Source organism: Electrona antarctica, assembly GCF_951216825.1.
Source record: "Electrona antarctica genome assembly, chromosome: 13".
NCBI lineage: Eukaryota > Metazoa > Chordata > Actinopteri > Myctophiformes > Myctophidae > Electrona > Electrona antarctica.
This window is the reverse complement of record NC_136794.1, coordinates 43,759,402-43,786,924: the sequence shown is the minus strand read 5'-3', so window position 1 is coordinate 43,786,924 and position 27,523 is coordinate 43,759,402. Positions and strand designations below refer to the sequence as shown.

The window sequence follows — 27,523 nt, the reverse complement described above, 5'->3', positions numbered from 1 at the left end:
TGGACATTTATTTAGACGTCAGGTGGGGTTTGGGAGTGGACATTTATTTATAGTCAGGTGGGTTTTGGGAGTGGACATTTATTTAGAGGTCAGGTGGGGTTTGGAAGTGGACATTTATTTAGAGGTCAGGTGGGGTTTGGGAGTGGACATTTATTTATAGTCAGGTGGGGTTTGGGAGTGGACATTTATTTAGAGGTCAGGTGGGGTTTGGGAGTGGACATTTATTTAGAGGTCAGGTGGGGTTTGGGAGTGGACATTTATTTAGAGTCAGGTGGGGTTTGGGAGTGGACATTTATTTAGAGTCAGGTGGGGTTTGGGAGTGGACATTTATTTAGGGGTCAGGTTTAGACTGCGGTTTGGGAGTGGACATTTATTTAGAGGTCAGGTGGGGTTTGGGAGTGGACATTTTTTTAGAGGTCAGGTGGGGTTTGGGAGTGGACATTTATTTAGAGGTCAGGTGGTGTTTGGGAGTGGACATTTATTTAGGGGTCAGGTTTAGACTGCGTTTTGGGAGTGGACATTTATTTAGAGGTCAGGTGGGGTTTGGGAGTGGACATTTATTTAGAGGTCAGGTGGGGTTTGGGAGTGGACATTTATTTAGAGGTCAGGTGGGGTTTGGGAGTGGACATTTATTTAGAGGTCAGGTGGGGTTTTGGAGTGGACATTTATTTAGAGGTCAGGTGGGGTTTGGGAGTGGACATTTATTTAGAGGTCAGGTGGGGTTTGGGAGTGGACATTTATTTAGAGGGCAGGTGGGGTTTGGGAGTGGACATTTATTTAGAGGTCAGGTGGGGTTTGGGAGTGGACATTTATTTAGAGTCAGCTGGGGTTTGGGAGTGGACATTTATTTAGGGGTCAGGTGGGGTTTGGGAGTGGACATTTATTTAGAGTCAGGTGGGGTTTGGGAGTGGACATTTATTTAGAGTCAGGTGGGGTTTGGGAGTGGACATTTATTTAGAGGTCAGGTGGGGTTTGGGAGTGGACATTTATTTAGAGGTCAGGTGGGGTTTGGGAGTGGACATTTATTTAGAGTCAGGTGGGGTTTGGGAGTGGACATTTATTTAGAGGTCAGGTGGGGTTTGGGAGTGGACATTTATTTAGAGGTCAGGTGGGGTTTGGGAGTGGACATTTATTTAGAGGTCAGGTGGGGTTTGGGAGTGGACATTTATTTAGAGGTCAGGTGGGGTTTGGGAGTGGACATTTATTTAGAGGTCAGGTGGGGTTTGGGAGTGGACATTTATTTAGAGGTCAGGTGGGGTTTGGGAGTGGACATTTATTTAGAGGTCAGGTGGGGTTTGGGAGTGGACATTTATTTAGGGGTCAGGTGGGGTTTGGGAGTGGACATTTATTTAGAGGTCAGGTGGGGTTTGGGAGTGGACATTTATTTAGAGTCAGGTGGGGTTTGGGAGTGGACATTTATTTAGAGGTCAGGTGGGGTTTGGGAGTGGACATTTATTTAGAGTCAGGTGGGGTTTGGGAGTGGACATTTATTTAGAGTCAGGTGGGGTTTGGGAGTGGACATTTATTTAGAGTTCAGGTGGGGTTTGGGAGTGGACATTTATTTAGAGGTCAGGTGGGGTTTGGGAGTGGACATTTATTTAGAGTCAGGTGAGGTTTGGGAGTGGACATTTATTTAGAGGTCAGGTGGGGTTTGGGAGTGGACATTTATTTAGAGTTCAGGTGGGGTTTGGGAGTGGACATTTATTTAGAGGTCAGGTGGGGTTTGGGAGTGGACATTTATTTAGAGTCAGGTGGGGTTTGGGAGTGGACATTTATTTAGAGGTCAGGTGGGGTTTGGGAGTGGACATTTATTTAGAGTTCAGGTGGGGTTTGGGAGTGGACATTTATTTAGAGGTCAGGTGGGGTTTGGGAGTGGACATTTATTTAGAGTCAGGTGGGGTTTGGGAGTGGACATTTATTTAGAGGTCCGGTGGGGTTTGGGAGTGGACATTTATTTAGAGGTCAGGTGGGGTTTGGGAGTGGACATTTATTTAGAGGTCAGGTGGGGTTTGGGAGTGGACATTTATTTAGAGGTCAGGTGGGGTTTGGGAGTGGACATTTATTTAGAGGTCAGGTGGGGTTTGGGAGTGGACATTTATTTAGGGGTCAGGTGGGGTTTGGGAGTGGACATTTATTTAGAGGTCAGGTGGGGTTTGGGAGTGGACATTTATTTAGAGGTCAGGTGGGGTTTGGGAGTGGACATTTATTTAGAGGTCAGGTGGGGTTTGGGAGTGGACATTTATTTAGAGTCAGGTGGGGTTTGGGAGTGGACATTTATTTAGAGGTCAGGTGGGGTTTGGGAGTGGACATTTATTTAGAGTCAGGTGGGGTTTGGGAGTGGACATTTATTTAGAGTCAGGTGGGGTTTGGGAGTGGACATTTATTTAGAGTTCAGGTGGGGTTTGGGAGTGGACATTTATTTAGAGGTCAGGTGGGGTTTGGGAGTGGACATTTATTTAGAGTCAGGTGAGGTTTGGGAGTGGACATTTATTTAGAGGTCAGGTGGGGTTTGGGAGTGGACATTTATTTAGAGTTCAGGTGGGGTTTGGGAGTGGACATTTATTTAGAGGTCAGGTGGGGTTTGGGAGTGGACATTTATTTAGAGTCAGGTGGGGTTTGGGAGTGGACATTTATTTAGAGGTCAGGTGGGGTTTGGGAGTGGACATTTATTTAGAGTTCAGGTGGGGTTTGGGAGTGGACATTTATTTAGAGGTCAGGTGGGGTTTGGGAGTGGACATTTATTTAGAGTCAGGTGGGGTTTGGGAGTGGACATTTATTTAGAGGTCCGGTGGGGTTTGGGAGTGGACATTTATTTAGACGTCAGGTTCAGAGGTTACGTCTGTGGTTATAACTAGGCATAGGACAGATCACGTCTTTTTTGCTCCCGATCCGATCATTTTCGGGATCTGTCGATTCCGACTTTTCCCGATCCGATATTTATATTTTTTATCAGACAATATCCAACAGACGACATCTAGTCTAATATCATGATATGGATATAATATTGATTCTAGGGATGTCCCGATCACCTTTTTTCACTCGGGACAACCTCAGTTATAACTTACGTTGTGTGAAATCAGGCATAGTCAGAGCTGTTCACATACACATGGAGCTATGGCGGCCTGGACAGCGCTACAGAATCACTTTATTTGTCATTTTTCTATGTACTTGCATACAAAATAACATGAAATACCGTTTCCCCTCAGTCACTGGCAGTGCAACATAAAACAAAGAGCCTATTTAAAAAAACATATAAGCTAAAAACTAAACAAAACATGGACAAACATTAAAAAGAGCCCCAGTATGTTTGATGATGTGCAATTCATATGGAAAAGTTAAAAGTTATCAACACCACACACAGCCTATGGATAAATAAAGTGGCATGGTGCTATCCTTAACCCATTTTGGGCGGGAACCCTTTTGGTGTTAGCATTATGTTATGCTTTAGCTATAGCTAAAGCTATTTTAGCTACGACATCTAGTCTAATATCATGATATGGATATAATATTGATTCTAGGGATGTCCCGATCACCTTTTTTCACTCGGGACAACCTCAGTTATAACTTACGTTGTGTGAAATGAACTGCGCAAAACAATGTACTCACCATCCTAAAAAAAATTTGCCCTCACATATAGCAATACAAACGTGTGTGTGTCGTGTGTGTGTGTATCTGTGTATGCCCGTGTGTGCGCGTGCCTTGGAGATAGAGGGCATCAGGAGATGCGGGGGGTTCACATCAAAAGGTGCTACGCACGCACGCACGCACGCACGCACGCACACACACACACACACACACACACACACACACACAATCAAAGGGTGTTTGTCGGGCTCCTCTCCGTTGGAGTACATTTCTATGTGAGTGTTTGGTTGGTATGAATAGAAGACATCAAAGCAGGGTCTCCTCTTGGACCCCTACCCCCCCCGTCCCCTCCCCTCCCACACCGCCACAACCACTCTCCCTGTGCGTTGATGCGTGTGTGCGTACGTGCATGCGTGTGTGTGTGTGTGTGTGTTTGTGGATGCGAGTGTGCGTGGATGTGTTTGTGCGACTGCGTACGTGCGTGCATGGATGCGTGTGTGTGGATGAGTGTGCGTGGATGCGTGTGTGTGTGTGTGTGTGTGTGTGTGGATGTGTGTGTGCGTGCACCGGCTTGTATTATTATACTAGTTGGGAGGATAGCAACATTTTAAGCATGAACTCCCTTTCCTATGTCACCTCTCTCTCTCTCTCTCTCAATCTCTGTCTCTCTCTCTCAATCTCTGTCTCTCTCTCTCTCTCTCAGCCCATCATACACACTCATTTTTTCTGCTGCTGAGGGCTCAGGATCGTTGATCTTTAGGCTTTTTATTTATTTATTTATTTTTATTTTTCTAGGCCCCCAAACTAGTCCCGACCAGAGTGTAGAGTAGGAGAGTAGCGACACGCTTTGATCTCGCTACAAAGCGGGTGCCTGCATGGGCTATAGTTCCAAACATTGCTCCTATGGCTGGAACTATCCCATTGAGATAGAATGAGCACTTCCACATTCCATTGTTACAATGGGAGTCAACGGGAGTGTTATTACTCTCCTACTAGAGCACTCTGGTCCCGACCAGAACCTGTTCCACATTAAACTGGTTCCCACCAGAACCTGTTCCACATTAAACTAGTTCCCACCAGAACCTGTTCCACATTAAACTAGTTCCCAACAGAACCTGTTCCACATTAAACTAGTTCCCACCAGAACCTGTTCCACATTAAACTAGGTCCCGACCAGAACCTGTTCCACATTAAACTAGTTCCCACCAGAACCTGTTCCACATTAAACTGGTTCCCACCAGAACCTGTTCCCCATTAAACTGGTTCCCACCAGAACCTGTTCCCCATTAAACTAGTTCCCACCAGAACCTGTTCCACATTAAACTAGTTCCCACCAGAACCTGATCCACATTAAACTGGTTCCCACCAGAACCTGTTCCACATTAAACTAGTTCCCACCAGAACCTGTTCCACATAAACTAGTTCCCACCAGAACCTGTTCCACAAACTAGTTCCCACCAGAACCTGATCCACATTAAACTGGTTCCCACCAGAACCTGTTCCACATTAAACTAGTTCCCACCAGAACCTGTTCAACATTAAACTGGTTCCCACCAGAACCTGTTCCACATTAAACTAGTTCCCACCAGAACCTGTTGCCCATTAAACTAGTTCCCACCGGAACCTGTTCCACGTTAAACTAGTTCCCACCAGAACCTGTTCCACATTAAACTAGTTCCCACCAGAACCTGTTCCACATTAAACTAGTTCCCACCAGAACCTGTTCCACATAAAACTAGTTCCCACAGAACCTGTTCCACATTAAACTAGTTCCCACCAGAACCTGTTCCACATTAAACTGGTTCCCACCAGAACCCGTTCCACATTAAACTGGTTCCCACCAGAACCCGTTCGACATTAAACTAGTTCCCACCAGAACCCGTTCCACATTAAACTAGTTCCCACCAGAACCCGTTCCACAATAAACTAGTTCCCACCAGAACCCGTTCCACATTAAACTAGTTCCCACCAGAACCCGTTCCACATTAAACTAGTTCCCACCAGAACCCGTTCCACATTAAACTAGTTCCCACCAGAACCTGTTGCCCATTAAACTAGTTCCCACCGGAACCTGTTCCACGTTAAACTAGTTCCCACCAGAACCTGTTCCACATTAAACTAGTTCCCACCAGAACCTGTTCCACATTAAACTAGTTCCCACCAGAACCTGTTCCACATTAAACTAGTTCCCACAGAACCTGTTCCACATTAAACTAGTTCCCACCAGAACCTGTTCCACATTAAACTGGTTCCCACCAGAACCCGTTCCACATTAAACTGGTTCCCACCAGAACCCGTTCGACATTAAACTAGTTCCCACCAGAACCCGTTCCACATTAAACTAGTTCCCACCAGAACCCGTTCCACATTAAACTAGTTCCCACCAGAACCCGTTCCACATTAAACTAGTTCCCACCAGAACCCGTTCCACATTAAACTAGTTCCCACCAGAACCCGTTCCACATTAAACTAGTTCCCACCAGAACCCGTTCCACATTAAACTAGTTCCCACCAGAACCTGCTCCACATTAAAGGCCACTCTGCTGTGGGGGCGGGACCACATGCCACTACTGTGTTTTGACAAGTACGGCCTTTGGGTCAGTTGTTTGTGTGCATGCGGCCGTGTGTTTTCGTGCCACGTGCGTGTGCGTGTGTGTGTGTGTGTGTGTGTGTGTGTGTGTGTGTGTGCGTGTCTGCGTGCCACGTGCGTGCGTGCGTGCGTGCGTGCGTGCGTGCGTGTGTGTGTGTTTGTTCCCTGTGATCCTTGACATTGACAGCGGTGTGGTTAGCCAGCCGGCCGTAGCTCCTTCCCAGAAGTGACTCAGCGAGCGTTGGTCTGGCTGTGGACCAGCTCAGAGCTGCTAGACGACGTCGATGATGTAACCATTTTCTCGGCACGATGCGCTTCCGGCAGGTTTACCGTAGAGGGCGCTCTACCGCAGACCTGAGAATGATCGCAGCATCAACGAGGGAGGATAACGCTAAAAGATTTATACAAATACTTTTTGTTTTCCGTCTGCTTTCTGGTGGTTAGGGGTGAAAACAAGCCACATTCAACTGCCCAGGACTATGGAATGGCTTACCGTGGCAGCACAGTTCTTTACCCACCGACTCTCCAAGCGTCTTTTCAAAGCGATCGGCGAGTGGATCGTTGAGAAATATATGAATTTATGATTTTACAAAGTTTAGTTCAAAACGCCCGGGATGGCCGGCATGGGCAGCTACAGCCACCCCTTACCCCTTATATTCCTAAACTTATTTGCCTTTTTTTTTGTACTATTTTGAAAAACATTGAGGAACTATTTTCTGGTTAGCTGTATGGCTATACAAAAACATCCTAACTTTCCATATTGTGTAAAGTGTGTGGTGAGTGACTGCGTTCACGCTGTTTCACTAATTATTACATGTCAGGACTCGGCCTAGCGAGATTTGATGTAGCTTTAATCCACATGCACACTGACTCCAGTGCCTTCTATTCATACTCTACATATACATAAATTAAGCTTGAGGTCCCAAATCCAGTTGGTCTTGTTTTAGCATCTGGCGCTTTTTTTGGTCCCTTGAGCTGTAAGACCAGTGTTCCCTGTTAAGAGAGAGAGTGCGTGCGTGCGTGCGTGCGTGCGTGTGCGCGTGTTGTGTTTGTTTTGGGGCGGCCGTGTGCTATTTCAGTAGCGTGGTTGGTTAGTGTGGTTCTGGTGGATTACAGGGCAGCGTGGGACACGGGTCACCCGCTGCACGGCACCGCGGTGCTGTACTGCTCCCCCACTGGTACCAAAGACCCACCAGGAGCTCCAACACAACCGTGTTAGTATCAGGGATGTGCGCACATAGACATCAAAGGGGGCTTCAGCCCCTGCCCTTTTACCCGTCTGTAAAACAACTGTCCTCTCCAGACCACGAATGCAGCATTTACTGCACGGTGAAAGAAATGCTAATGCCCTCCTCTCCTTCCCATGCCATTCCGGAAGGCAGCATTCAGGAGAATTGCTTTTTTTTCTCTCCTGAACTTGAACATAGTATTTTGCGCTGAACAAATTTGTTTGGAAATCCATGTCGTTACACCGCATCTCCACTAGCTAAAGAGTGCTGCATTGCTCCCCCAAAAATAGCTGATCTACAAGCTCTCAACCTGCCGCAGTGTGACGCATTGATAGCTTGTAGATCTGCAATTTTTGTCCAAAAGTGCCCTCTTACGGGATTTCAGCCCCTGCCCCTCTTAACACTCTCTGCACGTCCCTGGTTAGTGTAGTGTAGGGAGAGGAGCTCCAACATATTAAGTGAAGGTGGGGGGGCCGCATGTGGCCCCCGGGTGGGGGGCCGTATGTGGCCCCCGGGTAGGGATGGAGCCCGATAACCAATACCCGAAAAATCCCGATGGCAAGCTTATTGAGTACCCGGTATCAAGATAATAGAAAATACTCGATAGTGGGCTCGATAAGAACCCGGCTCGATAAGCCTGATCGATAAGGTGCTCGTTATCAATAAAAATGAACGCGCTCCATCCCTGCCGCCGGGCCGCCAGTTGCCCATGCATGCGTTAGGAGTCAGGACACTGTTTTCCCAAGCAGCGGATAACCCTCGCTGCTCCTTCTAAATGTGTTGCCATGTGCGCTTGTTATAAGTGACTTTGGGCTTGTTTCTTTTTCTGTAAGTTGTCTCACATTAGCTTATCAACATGCAGCGGTCCCAGAAGTGTGCACGTGATATATAACATGTGTGACTCTTTTTGATACAGAGACTAACTGACTAACAAGACTACTACTTCTGTAAAAAATCAATGACTTCAGAAACAGTCACATATACATATCTAAATGTGCAGCTAAAGAGCATATCTAATCTATATTAGAAAATGTGTCTTGTTTGAAAATGTATGAACATTTTTCTACATGGAAAAGATCATGAAGATTATGCGAAATAGTTGTCATTATGTCAAATAATTGCGATTAGACAATTATCAATTATGTAATAATTGTGACAGACATTTTTGTATTTTTTTCCTTATTCTTTTGTGGAAGCTGAAGTTAGTTTGGCATCATACATAAACAGAGAGGGGTTTTACTGTGAAGTTAGTTTGGCCAGTGTTGTGGTTTCTCTCTCTCTCAGTGTTGTGGTTTCTCTTCCTTGGGGAGATAAAGTAGGAATGGCTCCGCCAGCCTGATTAGAGCATTGTGTGTCTCCTCCGTCAGATGTCAGATCTCACTGTGTGATTCCTAGCGGCATGTCTCACCTCCCAACGACCCCTGTACTCCCTGTACTAGCATTCTCTCTGCGTCTCTCTCACGCCATTATTGCTCTCGTGTCCCTTTCTCGCTCCTCGCGGCACCGAGTGCCGCTCTATGTTATTTATTTCAGAGTGAACGCTTTTAACTCAAATATTTGCTTCTGAGGGGTTCCTGGAATAACATATTTTCAGACTGGGTCGGTGGCCAATTATATATCATTTTTGGGGTACTTGACATGAAATATATATGGAGCACCACTGATACAGAAACATGAGGTATTTCAGAAAACTGTCAGAATTTACAAGACATTTTTTAAATTTCGACGTCAGGCCTAAATGGGTTAAACTATACTGAGAATGAGGGACCACCAAATTAAGTTTGATGTGAAATAATCATGAACATTTAAAGGAAATGAATAATTTCTCTAGTGAGGTCCTGGACGTTTGTCCTCACAAAGTGTTATTTCTCAAGTTATTTCCCCTGCAAGTATTTCTGTATGTATTGTTTTCTATCTAGTCTCCCCTGGGAGTCCATTCAGCCTCTCAACCAATAGGATCACACACAGATAACCTCTCAACCAATAGGATCACACACAGATAACCATCTCTCTCTTCCTGTCTCTCTTTCTCTGCTTTTTCTTTGGTCTTTTTTCTTTTCTTGGACCCACGTCTTCCACGAGATCGTTCAGATAAGGGACACCTGCTTGTCCTTCACCTGTGTGTGTGTGTGTGTGTGTGTGTGTGTGTGTGTGTGTGTGTGTGTGTGTGTGTGTGTGTGTGTGTGTGTGTGTGTGTGTGTGTGTGTGTGTGTGTGTGTGTGTGTGTGTGTGTGTGGGGAAGTGTGTGCAGCGTGTGTCGTGCGGTCGGGTACGGGTGTTTGGGTGTCGTGAGGGAAGACTTCTATAAGAGTCTGATGGAAGACAAAGCACAGAGAACAATGACACGAAAGGACCCGCCGTCCGTCCCCCTCATTGACGTCCCCCTGCAGTGTTGTGACTACGGGACCAAAACAAGGATCTGAGGTTTTGGGGATGTTTTTTAGATCCGCGGTTTGACGTTTCGCGATTAGACGTTTGCCCCGGCCGGGGCTAGCATGTAAATATCCCAAGTTGCCTCTTCTTATCTTCAGCCTTTTTTAAGCGTGCTTCTGCGGCAGTAAATTGACACCCATTAAACTGTGACTGTTAGACTGATACACTTTGGTAGCTCTTCAGTGTCTCGTTTCCTTCTGGAATGATTAGCTGCTCAGCGTCATTATTCACCTCAACTCCTCTGGACAGCTAATCACTAAGACACACACACACTCTCACACACACACACACACACACACACACACACACACACACACACACACACACACATCTCCCAGCGTCTTGTAATCTGACCTTAATTCTCGTAAACCTTTTTTTCGACCGCACCTGTGGACATTAATTTGGTTTCGGGTGTGATTCCATGATATGATTTGCAACGTATTTGTAGTTTGGTATTAAAATCTATGCAGTATCTTGTAACAATCGGCCTTTTGGTTTGAAAAGACATTCATTAACTAAAGGAAAAAAGATGGGATCAGCAGCTTCTTAGCTTAGTGAAACTCACACATTTAATAACTGAAAAAGCAATTGGCAAATACAATGCCTTGCTTCGGACCCTAACTCTCCCTATGTCAAAATAATAAACAAACAAATCAACAATCAGCGGTCAATTCCCCAATCCCCTTTCAACCCAACTTCAGTTGTAAACAATAAACAAAACGGTTGCATCACGCGAGGCAGGCGCTTTAAATCATGAACAGTCCCGCGACCGTCCTCCTCTTAGCACGCTCCCGTGAAAGTATAGTTCCTCTTGTACAAACGCAACAAACGTTCGGGGTACCTGAACGGTCCTTCACTGCGTCCCTTGCTGGGCTCGACAGGTGACGGCTGCTGGTTACTATACAGTACTGGGAACTTTGTCCATAAAGTGACATTAGCGCCTCAGAGATCTCTTCTTTCCACCCGTTCACACTAGTACACAGGTTGTTTTCTCTCTCCTCCCCGCTGCACCACACCCTTTATTTGTCAAGTAGCGTGTGGCTGCAATCACTCAGTCCCCCTGCCAATCAGACCCGTTACCTCCCACATGAATTATTGGAAGTGCTCACGTCGACTTCAAAGTCATCTCATAGGGTACTGCATGCACTTACATCACTCGTATACAGTAACCTGCATTGGAAAAGCAGATAATTATAATATAATGTGCTTTTTGTCACAATCTAATCCCTGCAGGCTGCCAGCGTCCCGTGGGTCTGTCCTACTGTCTCACTGTCCCCCACACTGTCCCCCTGCAGGTTGCCAGCGTCCCGTAGGTCTGTCCCGGGGTAAGGCCAAGGTGTGCTGCTACAGCGGCTGGTACTACTGCAACAGCTGCCATCAGGACAGCACCTTCCTGGTCCCCGCCAGGCTGCTGCACAACTGGGACACCAGCAAGCACAAGGTGGGTGTGGTCAGACCTGGGTGGGTGTGGTCAGCACTGGGTGGGTGTGGTCAGCACTGGGTGGGTGTGGTCAGCACTGGGACACCAGCAAGCACAAGGTGGGTGTGGTGGGTCGACAAACATTTTTACTTGTGCAAGCAGAGTGCGCAAGTACTGTGGTCGGCATGGACAGAAAGTGGTATGTATGTATGGTATGCATGGTTATAATTGTGTGTGTGCGTGTGTGCGTGTGCGTCCAGGTGTCCAAGCAGGCCAAGGAGTTCCTGGAGTTCGTGTACGAGGAGCCTCTTCTGGACGTGCAGCGTCTGAACCCGTGTCTGTACGAGCACTGTGAGGCGCTGAGCGCCACCCTGAGGCTGAGGCAGCAGCTGCAGTCCCTACGGGCGTACCTGTTCAGCTGCAGGGCCACCGTGGCAGAGGACCTGAGACGCAGGTAAGACGGTCCCTACGATCGTACCTGTTCAGTAAGACGGTCCCTACGACCGTACCTGTTCAGTAAGACGGTCCCTATGATCGTACCTGTTCAGTAAGACGGTTCCTACGACCATAACTGTTCAGTAAGACGGTCCCTACAACCATAACTGTTCAGTAAGACGGTCCCTACGGCCGTACCTGTTCAGTAAGACGGTCCCTACGGTCGTACCTGTTCAGTAAGACGGTCCCTACGACCGTACCTGTTCAGTAAGACGGTCCCTACGACCATAACTGTTCAGTAAGACGGTCCCTACGGCCGTACCTGTTCAGTAAGACGGTCCCTACGGCCGTACCTGTTCAGTAAGACGGTCCCTACGACCATAACTGTTCAGTAAGACGGTCCCTACGGCCGTACCTGTTCAGTAAGACGGTCCCTACGACCATAACTGTTCAGTAAGACGGTCCCTACGGCCGTACCTGTTCAGTAAGACGGTCCCTACGGTCGTACCTGTTCAGTAAGACGGTCTCTACGACCGTACCTGTTCAGTAAGACGGTCCCTACGACCATAACTGTTCAGTAAGACGGTCCCTACGACCGTACCTGTTCAGTAAGACGGTCCCTACGACCGTACCTCAAGGTTCAAGGTTGTCTTTATTTGTCTCCCTTGGGAGAAATGTGTCTTGGAGACGGAGTCACAGCTGCATACAGATAACATACACATTCACATAAGATAGGGAAAAACACCATGAAACACCCAACATACAAAAACAGAGATATTGCACACATTCCCTTGATAAAGTGCAACTAGTCAATAAAGTGCATTCGGCAATCTCTGATAGAGCATTTTGATTGACAGGGAAGCAAATGAGCATTTAAATCTATTATACACATACCGTGGAGTTCTATATCTCCTACATACATTGGCTTTTGAAAGCCAATGTATGCCAATCAGGATGGAATATGAAATATCGGCCAGATCTGTCTTGAACACATGACTATAGAGATAGTGTGTAACGATTTGTGCGAGGAGTAATATCAAAAAATGTGTTTTACAAAAGTCGGCCTCCTGGTGGCGCTATAACAGGCCGTTCTGGATGGACAGTCGGACACACACACGGACTGACACACGGACGGACAGAGTGCAAAACATACTCTCTCCCCATGCCTTCGGCCTGGTGGAGACAATAAAACATACTCTCTCCCCATGCCTTCGGCCTGGTGGAGACAATAAAACATACTCTCTCCCCATGCCTTCGGCCTGGTGGAGACAATAAAACATACTCTCTCCCCATGCCTTCGGCCTGGTGGAGACAATAAATGACGATACTGGATCGCACACACCAAGACTGCATTTAAATAATTTATTCTTTCATTTTGAACAGGAGACAAACGTTTCGGCTATCCAGCCTTCATCAGTGTGATGAAGGAAACCACAGTCTTGGTGTGTGCGATCCATCTCCTTGATTTTAAGTTAGGATTAGACATTGAGGGGTCAGGTTTAATTTTTTAATTTTTATTTTATTTAACCTTTATTTAACCAGTAAAAACCACATTGAGACTGAAGTCTCTTTTACAAGTGTGAACTGGCCAAGACAAGAGGCAAAATAAGTGACACAGCTCTGCCAGTAACAAAAAAATACACAACAAAAAAACAGGACAGACATACAATGCTCATAAATACAGAACCCACTAGAACCCACTACTAAGAACACACAACACACAACATTTGAAGTGAACAGAGCTCCTGACCTGTCTAGTTGAGTAAGTAGCATTATTCTGTATTTTAGCAAACTGCTGTTAGTGTTACTCTAAGTACTTTTGTATTAGTATTATATTATTAGCTTGTGTGGTAGTCAGTAGTTTATAGTTGTATTGTTTGTGTTCAAACAGTAGGCTAGTAGACTAGTTTAATTAGTTTCACCCTGTAATAGGCCACTTGATAAGTAGTATAGGCCACTTGATTTCCTTGTGAAGTGTGAAGTGAGTGGTTTAGCCAGCACTCCTGGCAGACGATTAGCAATCAGTTGGATTGGCCTTATACCACCAGGTGAAAGCGTCAGCTGTTAAGCGGCGGCCAGCAAACGAAGGCCAGGCGAACAAAGGCGACAGGCGACTTTGTCAAAGTCCGACTTCGTCACTGAACGACAAGCTGTAGCATTGATTAGTGACATATATAGTAGTGTATTGTAGTATATGTTTAGTGATCTACAATGTGTTTTCTTCCTATTCCTGTCCTCTCTTCTTCCTGGCGGTCGCACAAACACTGGGTTACACCCAGATGTCGCGACACAACTAATCTCATCTATCCTACTCTTTCAACTCACGTCGAGCAAGTGGTAACGGGAGGGCTTTGGAATTGCCACTCGGCTGTGGTGGAAGGCAAATCTGCTTTCATCTCAGCCTACGCCTCCTTGCTCTCCCTTAACTTCCTTGCTCTGACTGAGACCTGGATCAGACCAGAAAACACTGCTACGCCCGCGGCTCTGTCAGATGTGTACTCTTTCTCTCACACTCCCAGAGCCGTGCGGACAGGTGGTGGGGTTGGTCTGCTCATAACTCTCGAACGTGCTGTCTTTAAACAACTGTCCTCCTATCTCCACCAGAACAACCTCCTGGACTCCAACCAGTCTGGTTTCAAAGTGGGTCACTCGACAGAGACTGCCCTGCTGGCAGTGACGGAGTCGCTCCATGCCGCTAGAGCGAACTCTCTCTCCTCCGTCCTGATACTCCTGGACCTGTCTGCAGCGTTCGACACGGTGAACCATCAGATCCTCCTCTCCACCCTCGAGGGGATGGGTGTCTCAGGCTCTGCACTCTCCCTGTTTGCATCCTACCTGACGGGTCGCTCCTACCAGGTGATGCTGAGAGGGTCTGTGTCAGAACCACACAGGCTCACAACTGGGGTTCCCCAAGGCTCGGTTCTGGGTCCTCTTCTTTTCTCTCTCTACACTACATCTCTGGGTGCTGTCATCCACTCCCATGGCTTTTCCTACCACTGCTATGCCGATGACACCCAGCTGATCCTCTCATTCCCCCCCTCTGATACCCAAGTGGAGGCACGCATTGCTGCTTGTCTGGCTGACATCTCGGCGTGGATGTCGACAAACCACCTGAAGCTCAACCTGGACAAGACCGAGCTGATGTTCCTCCCGGGGAAGGGCTGTCCGCACCGAGACATGGCCATCACCATTGATAATGCTGTGGTGACCTCAACTCGGACTGCGAAAAATCTGGGTGTGACCCTGGACGATCAACTGACGTTCTCGGCAAACATCGCATCAGTGACAAGGTCCTGCAGATTCCTCCTCTACAACATCAGGAGGATTCGCCCCTTCCTCACGGAGAAGACAGCCCAGGTGCTCATCCAGGCTCTCGTCATCTCCCGCCTGGACTACTGCAACTCCCTCCTTGCTGGTGCTCCGGCATCTGCCATCAGACCTCTGGAGCTTGTTCAGAAAGCTGCGGCTCGTCTGGTGTTCAACCGCCCCAAGTTCTCCCACACAACCATCCTTCTCCGTTCTCTACACTGGCTCCCCGTAGCGGCCCGCATCCAGTTCAAAACCCTGGTGTTAGCCTATAGGGCAGTGAAAGGAACAGCTCCTTCCTATCTCCGGGCTATGGTCGATGCCTACACCCCTGCCCGACCACTTCGGTCTGCCACCTCGGGGCGACTGATTGCCTCGTCACTCAAGGGTCCTTCTGGCCGATCCACACGGTCACGACTCTTTTCTGTTCTGGCCCCACAGTGGTGGAATGAACTCCCCACTGATGTTAGGACAGCAGAGTCACTGCCCATATTTCGCCGCAGGTTGAAAACCCACCTCTTCAGGAAACACTACCCTTCCTCTCTGCCTGACCTACTTGTTGTTAACTAGTTGTACGAACGTTTGTTTTCTATTGTTGTATTGTTTATTGGATCTTGTTTAGTCGATACACTTAATTGTTTTAGCTCATGCTCATTTGATTTAGCTATTTTGTCTCATCCGGTTAAGGAAATAGGTAGCTGATATATTGCACTTTTACCTTAGCGCTAGGTATACTCTTGGTTGCTTGTTTTTGCAGAAAATGCACTAAAGACTTCTGGTGATTAGTAGTTTTTGTTCCCTACCTATGTTGAATACACTTATTGTAAGTCGCTTTGGATAAAAGCGTCTGCTAAATGACTGTAATGTAATGTAATGTAATGTAAGAAGCTCAAAGGGAGAACAGGAACGTTCAGTAACGTGACCAATAAGGACTAATAAATACAAACTAAGCATTGCTTAGTAGACTAAAAAGCAAGCAGACATTTGCTATACGTCAAAGCAGGAGCAGTGCATGGGAAGTGTGCCCATGGCAATCCTTTTAAAGCTCACTAGGGGAATCACAGCAGCCAGTTTGAGTCTAGTCTGTAGGTCATTCCAAGACCAGGGTCCGAAATAAGCAATGCTTTTTTTTCCAGCCTCAGATTTAGTTGGGGGCACGACATAGCGTAACTAAGCATTTGATCTGAGGTTGAGAGAGTTTTGGACAAGTTCAAATTTATAACCAATGTAACGTGGGAGATTACCAAGAATGGCTTTATAAAAATTAGGATTAGACATTGAAGGGTCAGCGTTTGATTTAAACTCGTGCACTGGTGTCACAAACCCCCAAAATAGCATATCTACAATAGCCTGCTAGATCTACTATTCTCGGCCTTAGGGTTGGGCCTTAAACATACTAAAACCATGTAGAAAAGTGCATTCGTAAAGTGTGTGTGTGTGTGTGTGTGTGTGTGTGTGTGTGTGTGTGTGTGTGTGTGTGTGTGTGTGTGTGTGTGTGTGTGTGTGTGTGTGTGTGTGTGTGTGTGTGTGTGTGTGTGTGTGTGTGTGTGTGTGTGGCATGCGTCTCTCTCTCTCATGGTGTTCATAAGACAGATCTCACACTAAAAGCTTGTCTGTGAGCTGATGGATGCTCCATGATCCAACTCGGGTCACCAGCCATGCTGTTCTGCCCCGCGGTGGCAAAAATAACATTAAAGTACCGATACCGCGTCACCACAATTACTCTGTTACAAGGGGGATTTAACCCATTTTGGGCGGGAACCCCTTTTGGTGTTAGCATTATGTTATGCTTTAGCTATTTTTGAAAAATCGAAGAACGACATGGGTTAAAGTACCGATACCGCGTCACCACAATTACTCTGTTACAAGGGGGATTTTAAAAGAAATGTACTTGCTCGTCCGTCCCGGAGCTGTCCTAATTTCTGACTTCATCTCGTTTGGAATATTAACACAATCAGCGCTGGGATTCTTTCAAAATAGAAGTAATACAATAATTCAGAATATTCTTCTCTCGTTTGATATCAATGAAAACCCTGTCGGTTGGATTAGTTATGACGTTCCCACACGTCGTACGGTCTGAACCAGTTAACGTTTCTAAAGAGAGCCTCATCTGCTTGGCACTCTAGCGCCTTTATTCTGAAAGATTCCCCAGCAAAAATACAGTTAACACTTAGGCCGCTAGCATTTATTGAAAAATTAGGATCTAATTCACACCAGCATTTTTTTAATTTTAGCTCTTATTTTGAAAAGCCGCCATTTCCGGTCCATGAGCAGTAGTCATAACCTAGGAAGCTACACGGAGCGGACAGGCCTTGTTTACCATCTGAAGCCAGACTGGAGCTCTGGAGAGCTCTACATCGTCCGATCTGTACCGTCAAAGAAACGCTGTTTTGACCAAAATGCCATCTGGGACAAGGAATAGGAGATACAGGCGATTGAAAGAAATGGATAGAATGGATTCTTATGGCGACGACGATCTAAGATGGGCGATCCAGTGCTGTGCTAACAACACAGCTAGCTAACCGGCTAACGTGAGTAGCATTTTGGCTCAATCAATCGAACGCACTATAAAAGCTCAATTGCCGAAGGCCGTCAGCAATGGTGTTAAGCGTCAGTATCAAAATTAGGCTTCAATTGACTTTAATCGTCGGCAATGGCGATTGTGTTAATCACAAAATGTCAAATCAAACAACCAAACTGAAAAAAACTAAATTAATATTTTGGAGACTGTAATACGTCTAGTTTAGTAACTGTTTCTGAGCGAGGCTAAGTCATTTTCATATATACATATGTCATATGAAAGCAGGGAATCATAGCTTCAAATTGACATATTGGTTGTTCAGTTCGACCCACCAGGTTTGGAGTTATGGCTTATAGAGTAATGTCTTGCAGAGAAACAGCGAGTTGAGAAAACAGGCTTGAAAGGTTCACTTCTGTGGACTCTAACATTACACCTAGCTACATGTTTAAGCATTTATTTCATATTTACATGTCTTCTGTGGTCTCTAACATTACACCTAGCTACATGTTTAAGCATTTATTTCATATTCACATGTCTTCTGTGGACACTAACATTACACCTAGCTACATGTTTAAAACCCCAGGAAAGTGTTTCTTGTGTCCTAAACATCATTAAAATAAGATCTGGTTGCAAAAGGGGTGAAGTGGCCCTGGAAAACTGGAGGATTTAGAAGATTTTATTTAAAATTTCGACGTCAGGCCTAAATGGGTTAAGCATTTATTTCATATTTACATGTCTTCTGTGGACTCTCTGCGCCACCATGACTGTCTCTGTGTCAAAAAGAGTCACCAATAGTCTTATCAGTAAAACCTCGTCCCAATTCAGTCAGACGTCTCAGTCTCACGGCTACACCGTGGGTGGAGTGGCGTGTGTTTGCGTGCGTGCGTGCGTGCATGCATGCGTGTGTGCCTGTGTGTGTGTGTGTGTGTTGTGTGTGTGCCTGTCTGTGTGCCTGTGTGTGTGTGTGTGTGTGTGTGTGCATGCCTTGCGTGCGTGTGTGTGTTTACCTCCATACCATTAGCCAGTGCTCTGCCACATCCAAACAGTCCAGGATTGATGAGCACCGTGGCGCTAAAACACTGCCCTGGTCATCACTCAGCTGGGAGACCCCCATACACACACGCACGCACACACACACACACCGTGACATACACATACATACACACGCACGCACACACACACACGCACGCACGCACGCACGCACGCACGCACGCACGCACACACACACACACACACACACACACACACACACACACACACACACACACACACACACACACACACACACACACACACACACACACACACACACACACACACACACACACACTGTGAGATACACGCACAGATGGAGTTATCATTACTCTAATAGGTGTGGTTAGAATATTAAAATATGTGTATTTTTGGTTTCTTCCTGAAAGCTGAAAGCCTTCGAGTCAAAAGGCCCAATACAAGTGAAATAGTGACACACTAAAATCAGCCCCTCCCACATATGTTTAGGACATAAGAAACACTCCTGGGGTTTTGTGTGTAAAATGAGTTTTTAGATATTTTTAGTTAACATTTGTCATGAAAATGTGGTCTCACGTCCTTCCATGTACTAACATAATATCAGGTGCTGTAAGGATACTGTGTGTGTGTGTGTGTGCGTGCGTGCGTGCGTGCGTGCGTGCGTGCGTGCGTGCGTCTAATCAGTAAGTAGTTGTCAGGTACCAGATTATTGTTATCAAGACAAACACAAACATAACAGCAGGGTGTGGTCGTCTATAGCATCTGATAGATGTGTGCGTGTGTGCATGTGCGTGTGTGCATGTGCGTGTGCACGTGTGTGTATGTGTGGTAACCATAGTTACGTGTCAAACAGTGGCGTTTATCAGTGGTGCCTAACACCGCGAGGTGTCTGGATCACATGTAGGGCATGTCTAACGCACACACACACACACACACACACACACACACACACACACACACACACACTGTACTTGTATTGTGTGTGACACTCATCACAGATTAGGTTGGATTTAACATGGAGCCATGCTTGGCAGTGGCAAGACACACACACACACACACACACACACACACACACACACACACACACTGAGCTCTCGTGCATGTGTTTTGTCACATAGTAACAACATACAGTGTAATGTACAGATAGCATATCGTCGCTGTCGGTGGGGGTCGGTGGGGGGGGGGGGGGGGGGTTTGGGGAGTTCGGTGGAGGGGGGGGGGTCGGTGGGGGGGTTGGGGGTTTCGTGGGGGGGGTGGGGGCTCAGGGGGAACCATTTTAAAGATAGTGACAACAAGCTCACGACGCGCCGCAAGCTTGTAGATCTGCTATTTAATTTATTTTTGTATTTTTCGCAACACTCTTGAATGTTGATGTCGGGTATTGATTTGCAAGAAAAACAAAAAGTTGAAATGTGGAGTAAGCTGTGTTGATTTTGACAGAATTCCTTTGATTTGTTTACATTTTTAGTCATAGGGCTGTATTTTGCGGTGTCTTAAGTACCAGGTCTTATTACTTAACTTAAGACCTGGAGGCGTGGTCAATGCTCGCAAAATACAGCCCATAGTCTTTTGAATAGAATTCTGAAAACCATTCAGGACGGGAACCCCTTTTGGTGTTTTAAGCATCATGTTATATTTTAGCTTTTGAAAAAGAGCTCATGAGCTAGCTTAGCTATCTATGAGCTTGTAGATCTGCTATTTGTTTGAAAAATCGTGAAAATGTGGCGCAAATCTTTGGATATTATATTCTTTCACAGTGAACGTTTTTATCTCAAATCTTTGCTTCTGGGAGGTCCCTGGAACTACATATTTTCAGATGGGGGTCGGCGGCCAAATAAAGATAATTCTGGGGCTCCTTGACATGAAAAAAGGTTGAGCACCACTGATATAAAAACATAGGTCTTTTCTGAAAACTGTCAGGATTTTCTATTTTTTTAGAATCGGCCTCAGGTGAATGAATGAAAAACTTTATTCCGAACATTATAAAATTAGACAAAAGTCAAAGAATTAAAATAAGTTCAATATAGAACAAATAAAATAATATTCCAAAACAACAACAACAACAAAAAACAAGCCTCACTGGCTGCAAGTATAATTATTTTTCTTTTTTTTTAACTTTTATATGTTCGGAAAGGTCTAAATGCCTGGGTTAAGCTTTAGTCATATTTTTGTCCTCTGAAATGTTCTACCTTTAGTCTAGTTTTAGTCGACCAAATATAAGATTTTACTTGACTAAATCTACCGTTGATTTAGTCGACTAAAATGTATTTTGGCGACTTGGTGTGCCTTGATGTCATCGTAATGCCTGCTTTTACATTCGGTTGCATGCTGAAAGAGTGTTGTGAGCTTGTAATTTTCAGAGCACAACCAAACACAAAATGACTTGTCATTTACTTCTACTGGATCTCTTCTCCACTAGTCCCTCCTATAACATTTTAGTCTTGTTTTTATTTAGTTTTTATTTAGTTAGGACAAAAATAGCGGAAATAGCAGATCTACAAGCTCACAACGTGTGGCGTTGTGAGCTTGTAGATCTGCTATTTTCGGGGCGTAACCCAGCACTTTTTAGCTATAGCGATGCGGTGTAACGGCATGGATTTCTAAACAAATTTGTTCAACGCAAAATGCTGCGTTCAAGTTCAGGAGACTTTTCTCTTGAAGCAATTCTCTTGAATGCTGCCTTCCGGCATGGAAGGAAAGGAGAGGAGGGCATTTGCGTTTTACAGACGGGTAAAAGGGGCAGGGGCTGAAGCCCCCTTTGATGTCTATGTGTGCACGTCCCTGTCTGTCATCATGTTGTCAGTGCAGTGCAGATAGCAGGCAGACCGAGTCCACATGGCCCTCAGTAGTACCCCCCCCCCCCCCCTGTCTCACACCTATTACATAATGGCCTGATCGCAATTGTTTCAGAGTATAGAGCGGCGCAGTCCCGCCCCCTACCAGGGCCCAGGAAATGATTCTCCGTTCATTTTCCTCATAGACTTTTCAAAATGTATTTATTTAAAGACTGTTTAAGCGTCGTACAAAGCCAACTTTTGTTGTGGCAAATCATGACAACAAACACCATTTTTGGGCCAAAAAAAGAATTAGAAAAACGGCAGGTTACAACACTTTATTTGTTGTTTTTCTTCTTTGTAATTATTTGTTTGGTCCAAATGATTGTGTTTATTGTCACGATTTTTCACAGTGTTTATTTGTCACGACTCGAGTTGGCTTTGTCCGCGGTGTAACCGTCTTTAAATAAATACTTTTTGAAATGTCTATGGGAAAAATGCATTGGGAATCATTTCCTGGGCCTGGCGTCTTCATGTACTGTATTGTACTGTGTTTTCGTATGGACATGGTGTTGGGTGCTGGCACATATGCACACATGGCACCAACGCATGGTGCTGTGTGCCGGCACACACACTCTGTCTTTCTTTTATCTGTTGTATTGTGTTTTTATATGGACATAGTGTTGGGTGCTGGCACATATGCACACATGGCATCAACGCATGGTGTTGTGTGCTGGCACACTACACTATGTCTTTCTTTTTTATCATTCATTTATTAAGAGCCTGCCCAGGGACTACAGATGCAATTTAGCTTTGGCTAACTCTGGCCCATTTACTTTGATGTGAAAACTGACATGTTGATTAATGAGCTTTGTCCCTGTCAAATAAATAAAATAAATAAAAATATGACAGGGGGCGGAACTGTGACGACAAGGGAAAGGCAATGTAATATGACATAAATGTAAGCTTCTATGAAGTAACAATGTAATTTAGGGGTGCTTTGGATGAAAAAAGGTATTTACAGGTGGTGACCTGAGACAGATAGTTTGAGAACCACTGTTCTGCACTACATTAAAGACAGTGAAATGAAAAATATGTTTTTCACACTTTTAGACTGTGGTCATCGTATGATTATACTGTGCCTAGTAACAATAGATGCCAAAACAATGGGAAAATGTCCATCGTTGTGTATTTTTGTATCAAAAGTCCATAAAAATCAAAATGCAATTACTTCCTTTGGAGGAAAACGTGATGACGTGTCGAATCCTGCATGAATAAAATATTATCTTGATCTCATTCACCTGTTTGATTCCCATCGCTGCGTGTTTGTTCCTCCAAACACAGCTGGTTTTGATTTCAGAACTACTCCGTTATTAATCTCATTCAAGATGGCATCCAGACTAAATTACTAATTTAAAACTTAATCAGCACGCTAAAATATGTTTCCGAAAACATTTTAGGGTAGAAATAAGCCACGTCGTAGCTGCATGCACAGACCTGTCTGTCTGTCTGTCTGTCTGTCTGTCTGTCTGTCTGTCTGTCTGTGACTTGTAAAGTTTTGTAAACAAACAAACTCCACGCGTCGTGGAGCTACGTCCCATAGCCTGAAGGGACGCGACGCTCTGATTGGTTCAGAAACACACAGCCATTGCACCTCGTCTTTATAAGGACGAAACATAATATGAATTAACGTTCCTTGTCTATTTGCCACATGTAGCACATTGCAGTAGACGTTAACATATTGGCTGCAAGTATACTTGATTTTTAATTGTACTTCTATTCTGTGTGTGTGTGTGTGTGTGTGTGTGTGTGTGTGTGTGTGTGTGTGTGTGTGTGTGTGTGTGTGTGTGTGTGTGTGTGTGTGTGTGTGTGTGTGTGTGTGTGTGTGTGTGTGTGTGTGTGTGTGTGTGTGTGTGTGTGTGTGTGTGTGTGTGTGTGTGTGTGTGTGTGTGTGTGTGTGTGTGGTTGGTTCACAGGATCTTCCCCAGAGAATACCTGCTGCAACACATCCATCTGTACTCTCTGTCAGACCTACAGCAGGTAAAGACACACGCACGCACACACAGACACACACACGAGGATTTCACAATGCCACGCCAGACCTTCCCGTCCTTCATTACCATCCCCAGTTCCTGCTTTACTGATGCATGTGTCCCTATAGCGATGACATCAGTTGACAACCGTTTTCTACCTCTGGTCTGCTTTGAGGCAGGACTCCAGAGAAGAAGGGAAGATATAACCTCATTGTCAGCTCTGTAGCAGTGGCCGGAAAACTGTGTTCTTCTGGATTGACTAGTGAAGAAACACGGGGAAGGTTGCCGTATATTAGATCATTTAGATTAGTGGCTCTTCCAAGAGAGATTTTGCGCTCTCATTAGAAGGCCCCCTCTGCACTGTAGTTCACTCCTAGCTCCGCCCCCTCTGCACTGTAGTTCACTCTTAGCCCCGCCCCCTCTGCACTGTAGTTCACTCCTAGCCCCGCCCCCTCTGCACTGTAGTTCACTCATACCCCGCCCCCCCTTTGCACTGTAGTTTACTCCCACTCCTAGCCCCGCCCCCTCTGCACTGTAGTTCACTCCTAGCCCCGCCCCCTCTGCACTAGTTCACTCATACCCCGCCCCCTTTGTACTGCAGTTTATTCCTAGCCCCGCCCCCTCGGCACTGTAGTTCACTCCTAGCCCCGCCCCCTCTGCACAGTAGTTCACCCTTAGCCCCGCCCCCTCGGCACTGTAGTTCACTCCTAGCTCCGCCCCCTAGGCACTGTAGTTCACTCCTAGCCCCGCCCCCTCGGCACTGTAGTTCACTCCTACTCTCCTAGACCAGGAAATGTGTCCCCCAGGCTTTCATTTGTTGAGCCGAAAAGTAAAAGCCTGGTTACCGAGCCTACCATTCCTCTAATGTTGGACATCATGTCTCCATTGTTGTCTGTCCATGTGTTGTCTACCATTGAGTGTTGTAGTTATCTACCATTGAGAGGTGTAGTTCTCTACCATTGAGAGGTATAGTTATCTACCATTGAGTGTTGTAGTTATCTACCATTGAGTGTTGTAGTTATATACCATTGAGTGTTGTAGTTCTCTACCATTGAGTGTCGTAGTTCTCTACCATTGAGTGTTGTAGTTCTCTAGCATTGAGAGGTGTAGTTCTCTACCATTGAGAGGTGTAGTTATCTACCATTGAGTGTTGTATTTCTACCATTGAGTGTTGTAGTTCTCTACCATTGAGTGTTGTAGTTCTACCATTGAGAGGTGTAGTTCTACCATTGAGTGGTGTAGTTCTACCATTGAGTGGTGTAGTTCTACCATTGAGTGTTGTAGTTCTCTACCATTGAGTGGTGTAGTTCTACCATTGAGTGGTGTAGTTCTACCATTGAGTGGTGTAGTTCTACCATTGAGTGGTGTAGTTCTACCATTGAGTGGTGTAGTTCTACCATTGAGTGGTGTAGTTCTACCATTGAGAGGTGTAGTTCTACCATTGAGAGGTGTAGTTCTACCATTGAGAGGTGTAGTTCTACCATTGAGTGGCGTAGTGTTGTAACGTGTCAGTTGGACATGGAAGGGAGTGGGGGGGGCTGTTGTCCTCCAAACTGCTATTGTTCATGTCCCCCCTCAACCCCCCCACCCTCCCTCTCTCTCTCTCTCTCTCTCTCTCTCTCTCTCTCTCTCTCTCTCTGACCCCCCCCACCCTCCCTCTCTCTCTCTAACCCCCCCCCCCCTCTCTCTCTTCACTAATTGGTCACATTCAGAATCAACAGGCAGGCAAACAAAGCGTGACATCTTTCCATTCTTACCAACGTCCTCACAACCACACACACACACAACATGCAACCACGCACATTACTCACGCGCTGTCACACACACACACACACACAACATGCAACCACGCACATTACCCACGCGCTGTCACACACACACACGCACACACAACATGCAACCACGCACATTACTCACGCGCTGTCACACACACACACACACACACACGCTGACACACACACACACTCAACATGCAAACACGCACAAAAGGCTCGCAGATGCAGGCAGCGCGTCGGACACACACACAAAAATGAAAATTATACTATAGGAGATATGTGACTAAATTTGACTGAGGGACTGCCATTGGATTTCTTTGCATTTTCCTTTTTTAAGTGATATGAAAGCAGGGAATCATAGCTTCAAATTGACATATTGGTTGTTCAGTTTGACCCACCAGTTTTGGAGATATGGCTTCTAGAGTAATGTCTTGCAGAGAAACAGAGAGTTGAGAAAACGGGTTCACTTCTGTGGACTCTAACATTACACCTATAGCTACATGTTTAAGCATTGATTACATATTTACATGTCTTCTGTGGTCTCTAACATTACACCTAGCTACATGTTTAAGCATTGATTACATATTTACATGTCTTCTGTGGTCTCTAACATTACACCTAGCTACATTCTTTATTCTTTATTCTTTATTTGGATCCCCATTAGCTTCCGCTGCTGCGGTCGCTAGTCTTCCTGGGGTCCACATAAAACATCACATCATAAAAACAACATACAATACAATATACATACAAACAACAACTGACACTTGTCTGTCTAAATCTAAATTCAATTACATTAGAATACCAAAGATATATAGATAATGTACATGTTAACAGTTTAAGCATTTATTTCATATTTACATGTCGATTTCAGCTCTGACATTTATTTCAGACATGCTCTAGTATGTGAAGAGTCTGCCTGTGCTATTAAGTCATTTTGGAGATTTTTGGAAATATTAACTCATTTTGAAAAAATAATAATAATCTTTTTTTCTTTCTTTCTTTTTTTAGTTTTTCTCCTCTGGTGAAAAGCTGCAGGTTGCGTGATGGCAGGCTCTCAGTCAAATCTGGTCACAAATATCATAAGATTTGAGTCGACTAAATCAACTGTAGATTTAGCTTTGACTCCAGGCACTGCCGCCTCCGCGTCAGTGTTGTTTTTGGCAGTAAGTTTTGATTTTAGTTTTTGTCATAGTCTCTTGAATAGTTTTCATTTAGTCACCTGGAATGTTTTAGTTTTAGACTAAAATCTTTAGATTTTAGTCGACTAAATCAACTGTAGATTTAGTCGACTAAAATGTATTTTGGCGGAGCCTTGATGCCGTCGTAATGGCTGATTTTACACTCGCTGAAAATAGTCGATCTACAAGCTCACAAGCTTGGGGCGGGGGGGGGGTGGGGGGGGGTGCCCTCTGGTTTCCTGTTTATCTACCCTCTCTAAATAAAGCAAAGGAGGAGAAAAAACTCAAAAAACAATGCACCCTCTCTCTCTCTCTCTCTCTCTCGATCGCCCCGGTCCTCGGCACACACTGCCCTCTTAATTGGATTTACATATTAACGAGCCTGTTCCTTTTCATTACCCGGATGAATGAAAACACAGGCCTTAATCAGCGTGGGCGGGGTTTATTTTAGCTCGGCGGAGGAAACGCGGGAGGTCACCGCGGGCCACGGCCTCTGCTTCTGACCTGGACACGCACGCACGCACGCACGCACGCACGCACGCACAGTGCTAATCCATTCACTCCCATTCTCAGCAAATATAGCCTCCTTTCTCCCTGTGTGTGTGTGTGTGTGTGTGTGTGTGTGTGTGTGTGTGTGTGTGTGTGTGTGTGTGTGTGTGTGTGTGTGTGTGTGTGTGTGTGTGTGTGTGTGTGCATGTGTTCCATTTAGAGCCAGTTCATTTGTTCTACACCATATGTGTTTGTTTAGGCCTTGCCCACACACGCACGAACACACACACACGCACGCACGAACACACACACACACACTCTGTGGTTGCTCCGGAGAAGTTTGTCCCGTGGTTGTTTTTATTCGCTACACTGCAATAGTTCAGCGGAATGTTTTTTTATAGGGGTCTTGGTGGCTGAGAGAGAGAGAGAGAGAGAGAGAGAGAGAGAGCAGCAGATTTGTATAGTATACTAATTGTTTCAAATGAATGCTGTGGCCTAGTTGGTTCAGATGTACTTGTCGTGTGTGTGTGCATTCCTTTGCTTGTGTGTATGTGAATGTGTGTGCGTACGCACGGGTGTGTGCGTGTCCGAATCCTTCCGTGCCGCCCCCACAACGAGCAGAGCCATCTTCCCAGCGTAACTATTCTCCACATGCCAAGTACTGTCCTACTGTCACAAAGACCTGCTGAATGCAGCCTCACGCACGCACGCACACACGCACGCACACACGCACGCACGCACGCA

The 27,523-nt window shown here is 45.7% G+C and overlaps 1 protein-coding gene across 1 annotated transcript in view; it reads left to right on the top strand.

Annotated features, from left to right (window-relative positions):
* The window catches only part of LOC306935007 (pleckstrin homology domain-containing family M member 3-like), a gene marked incomplete at its 3' end in the record, with an annotated part of 75,711 nt that extends 51,740 nt beyond the window's left edge, over window positions 1-23,971 (top strand). Inside the window, exons 12-16 of the mRNA XM_079517829.1 lie at window positions 11,071-11,088; window positions 11,151-11,278; window positions 11,518-11,711; window positions 23,281-23,344; window positions 23,939-23,971. Coding sequence (XP_079373955.1) covers window positions 11,071-11,088; window positions 11,151-11,278; window positions 11,518-11,711; window positions 23,281-23,344; window positions 23,939-23,971 — 437 coding nt within the window. The remainder of the gene's footprint in view (window positions 1-11,070; window positions 11,089-11,150; window positions 11,279-11,517; window positions 11,712-23,280; window positions 23,345-23,938) is intronic.
* Between the last annotated feature and the right edge of the window lie 3,552 nt (window positions 23,972-27,523).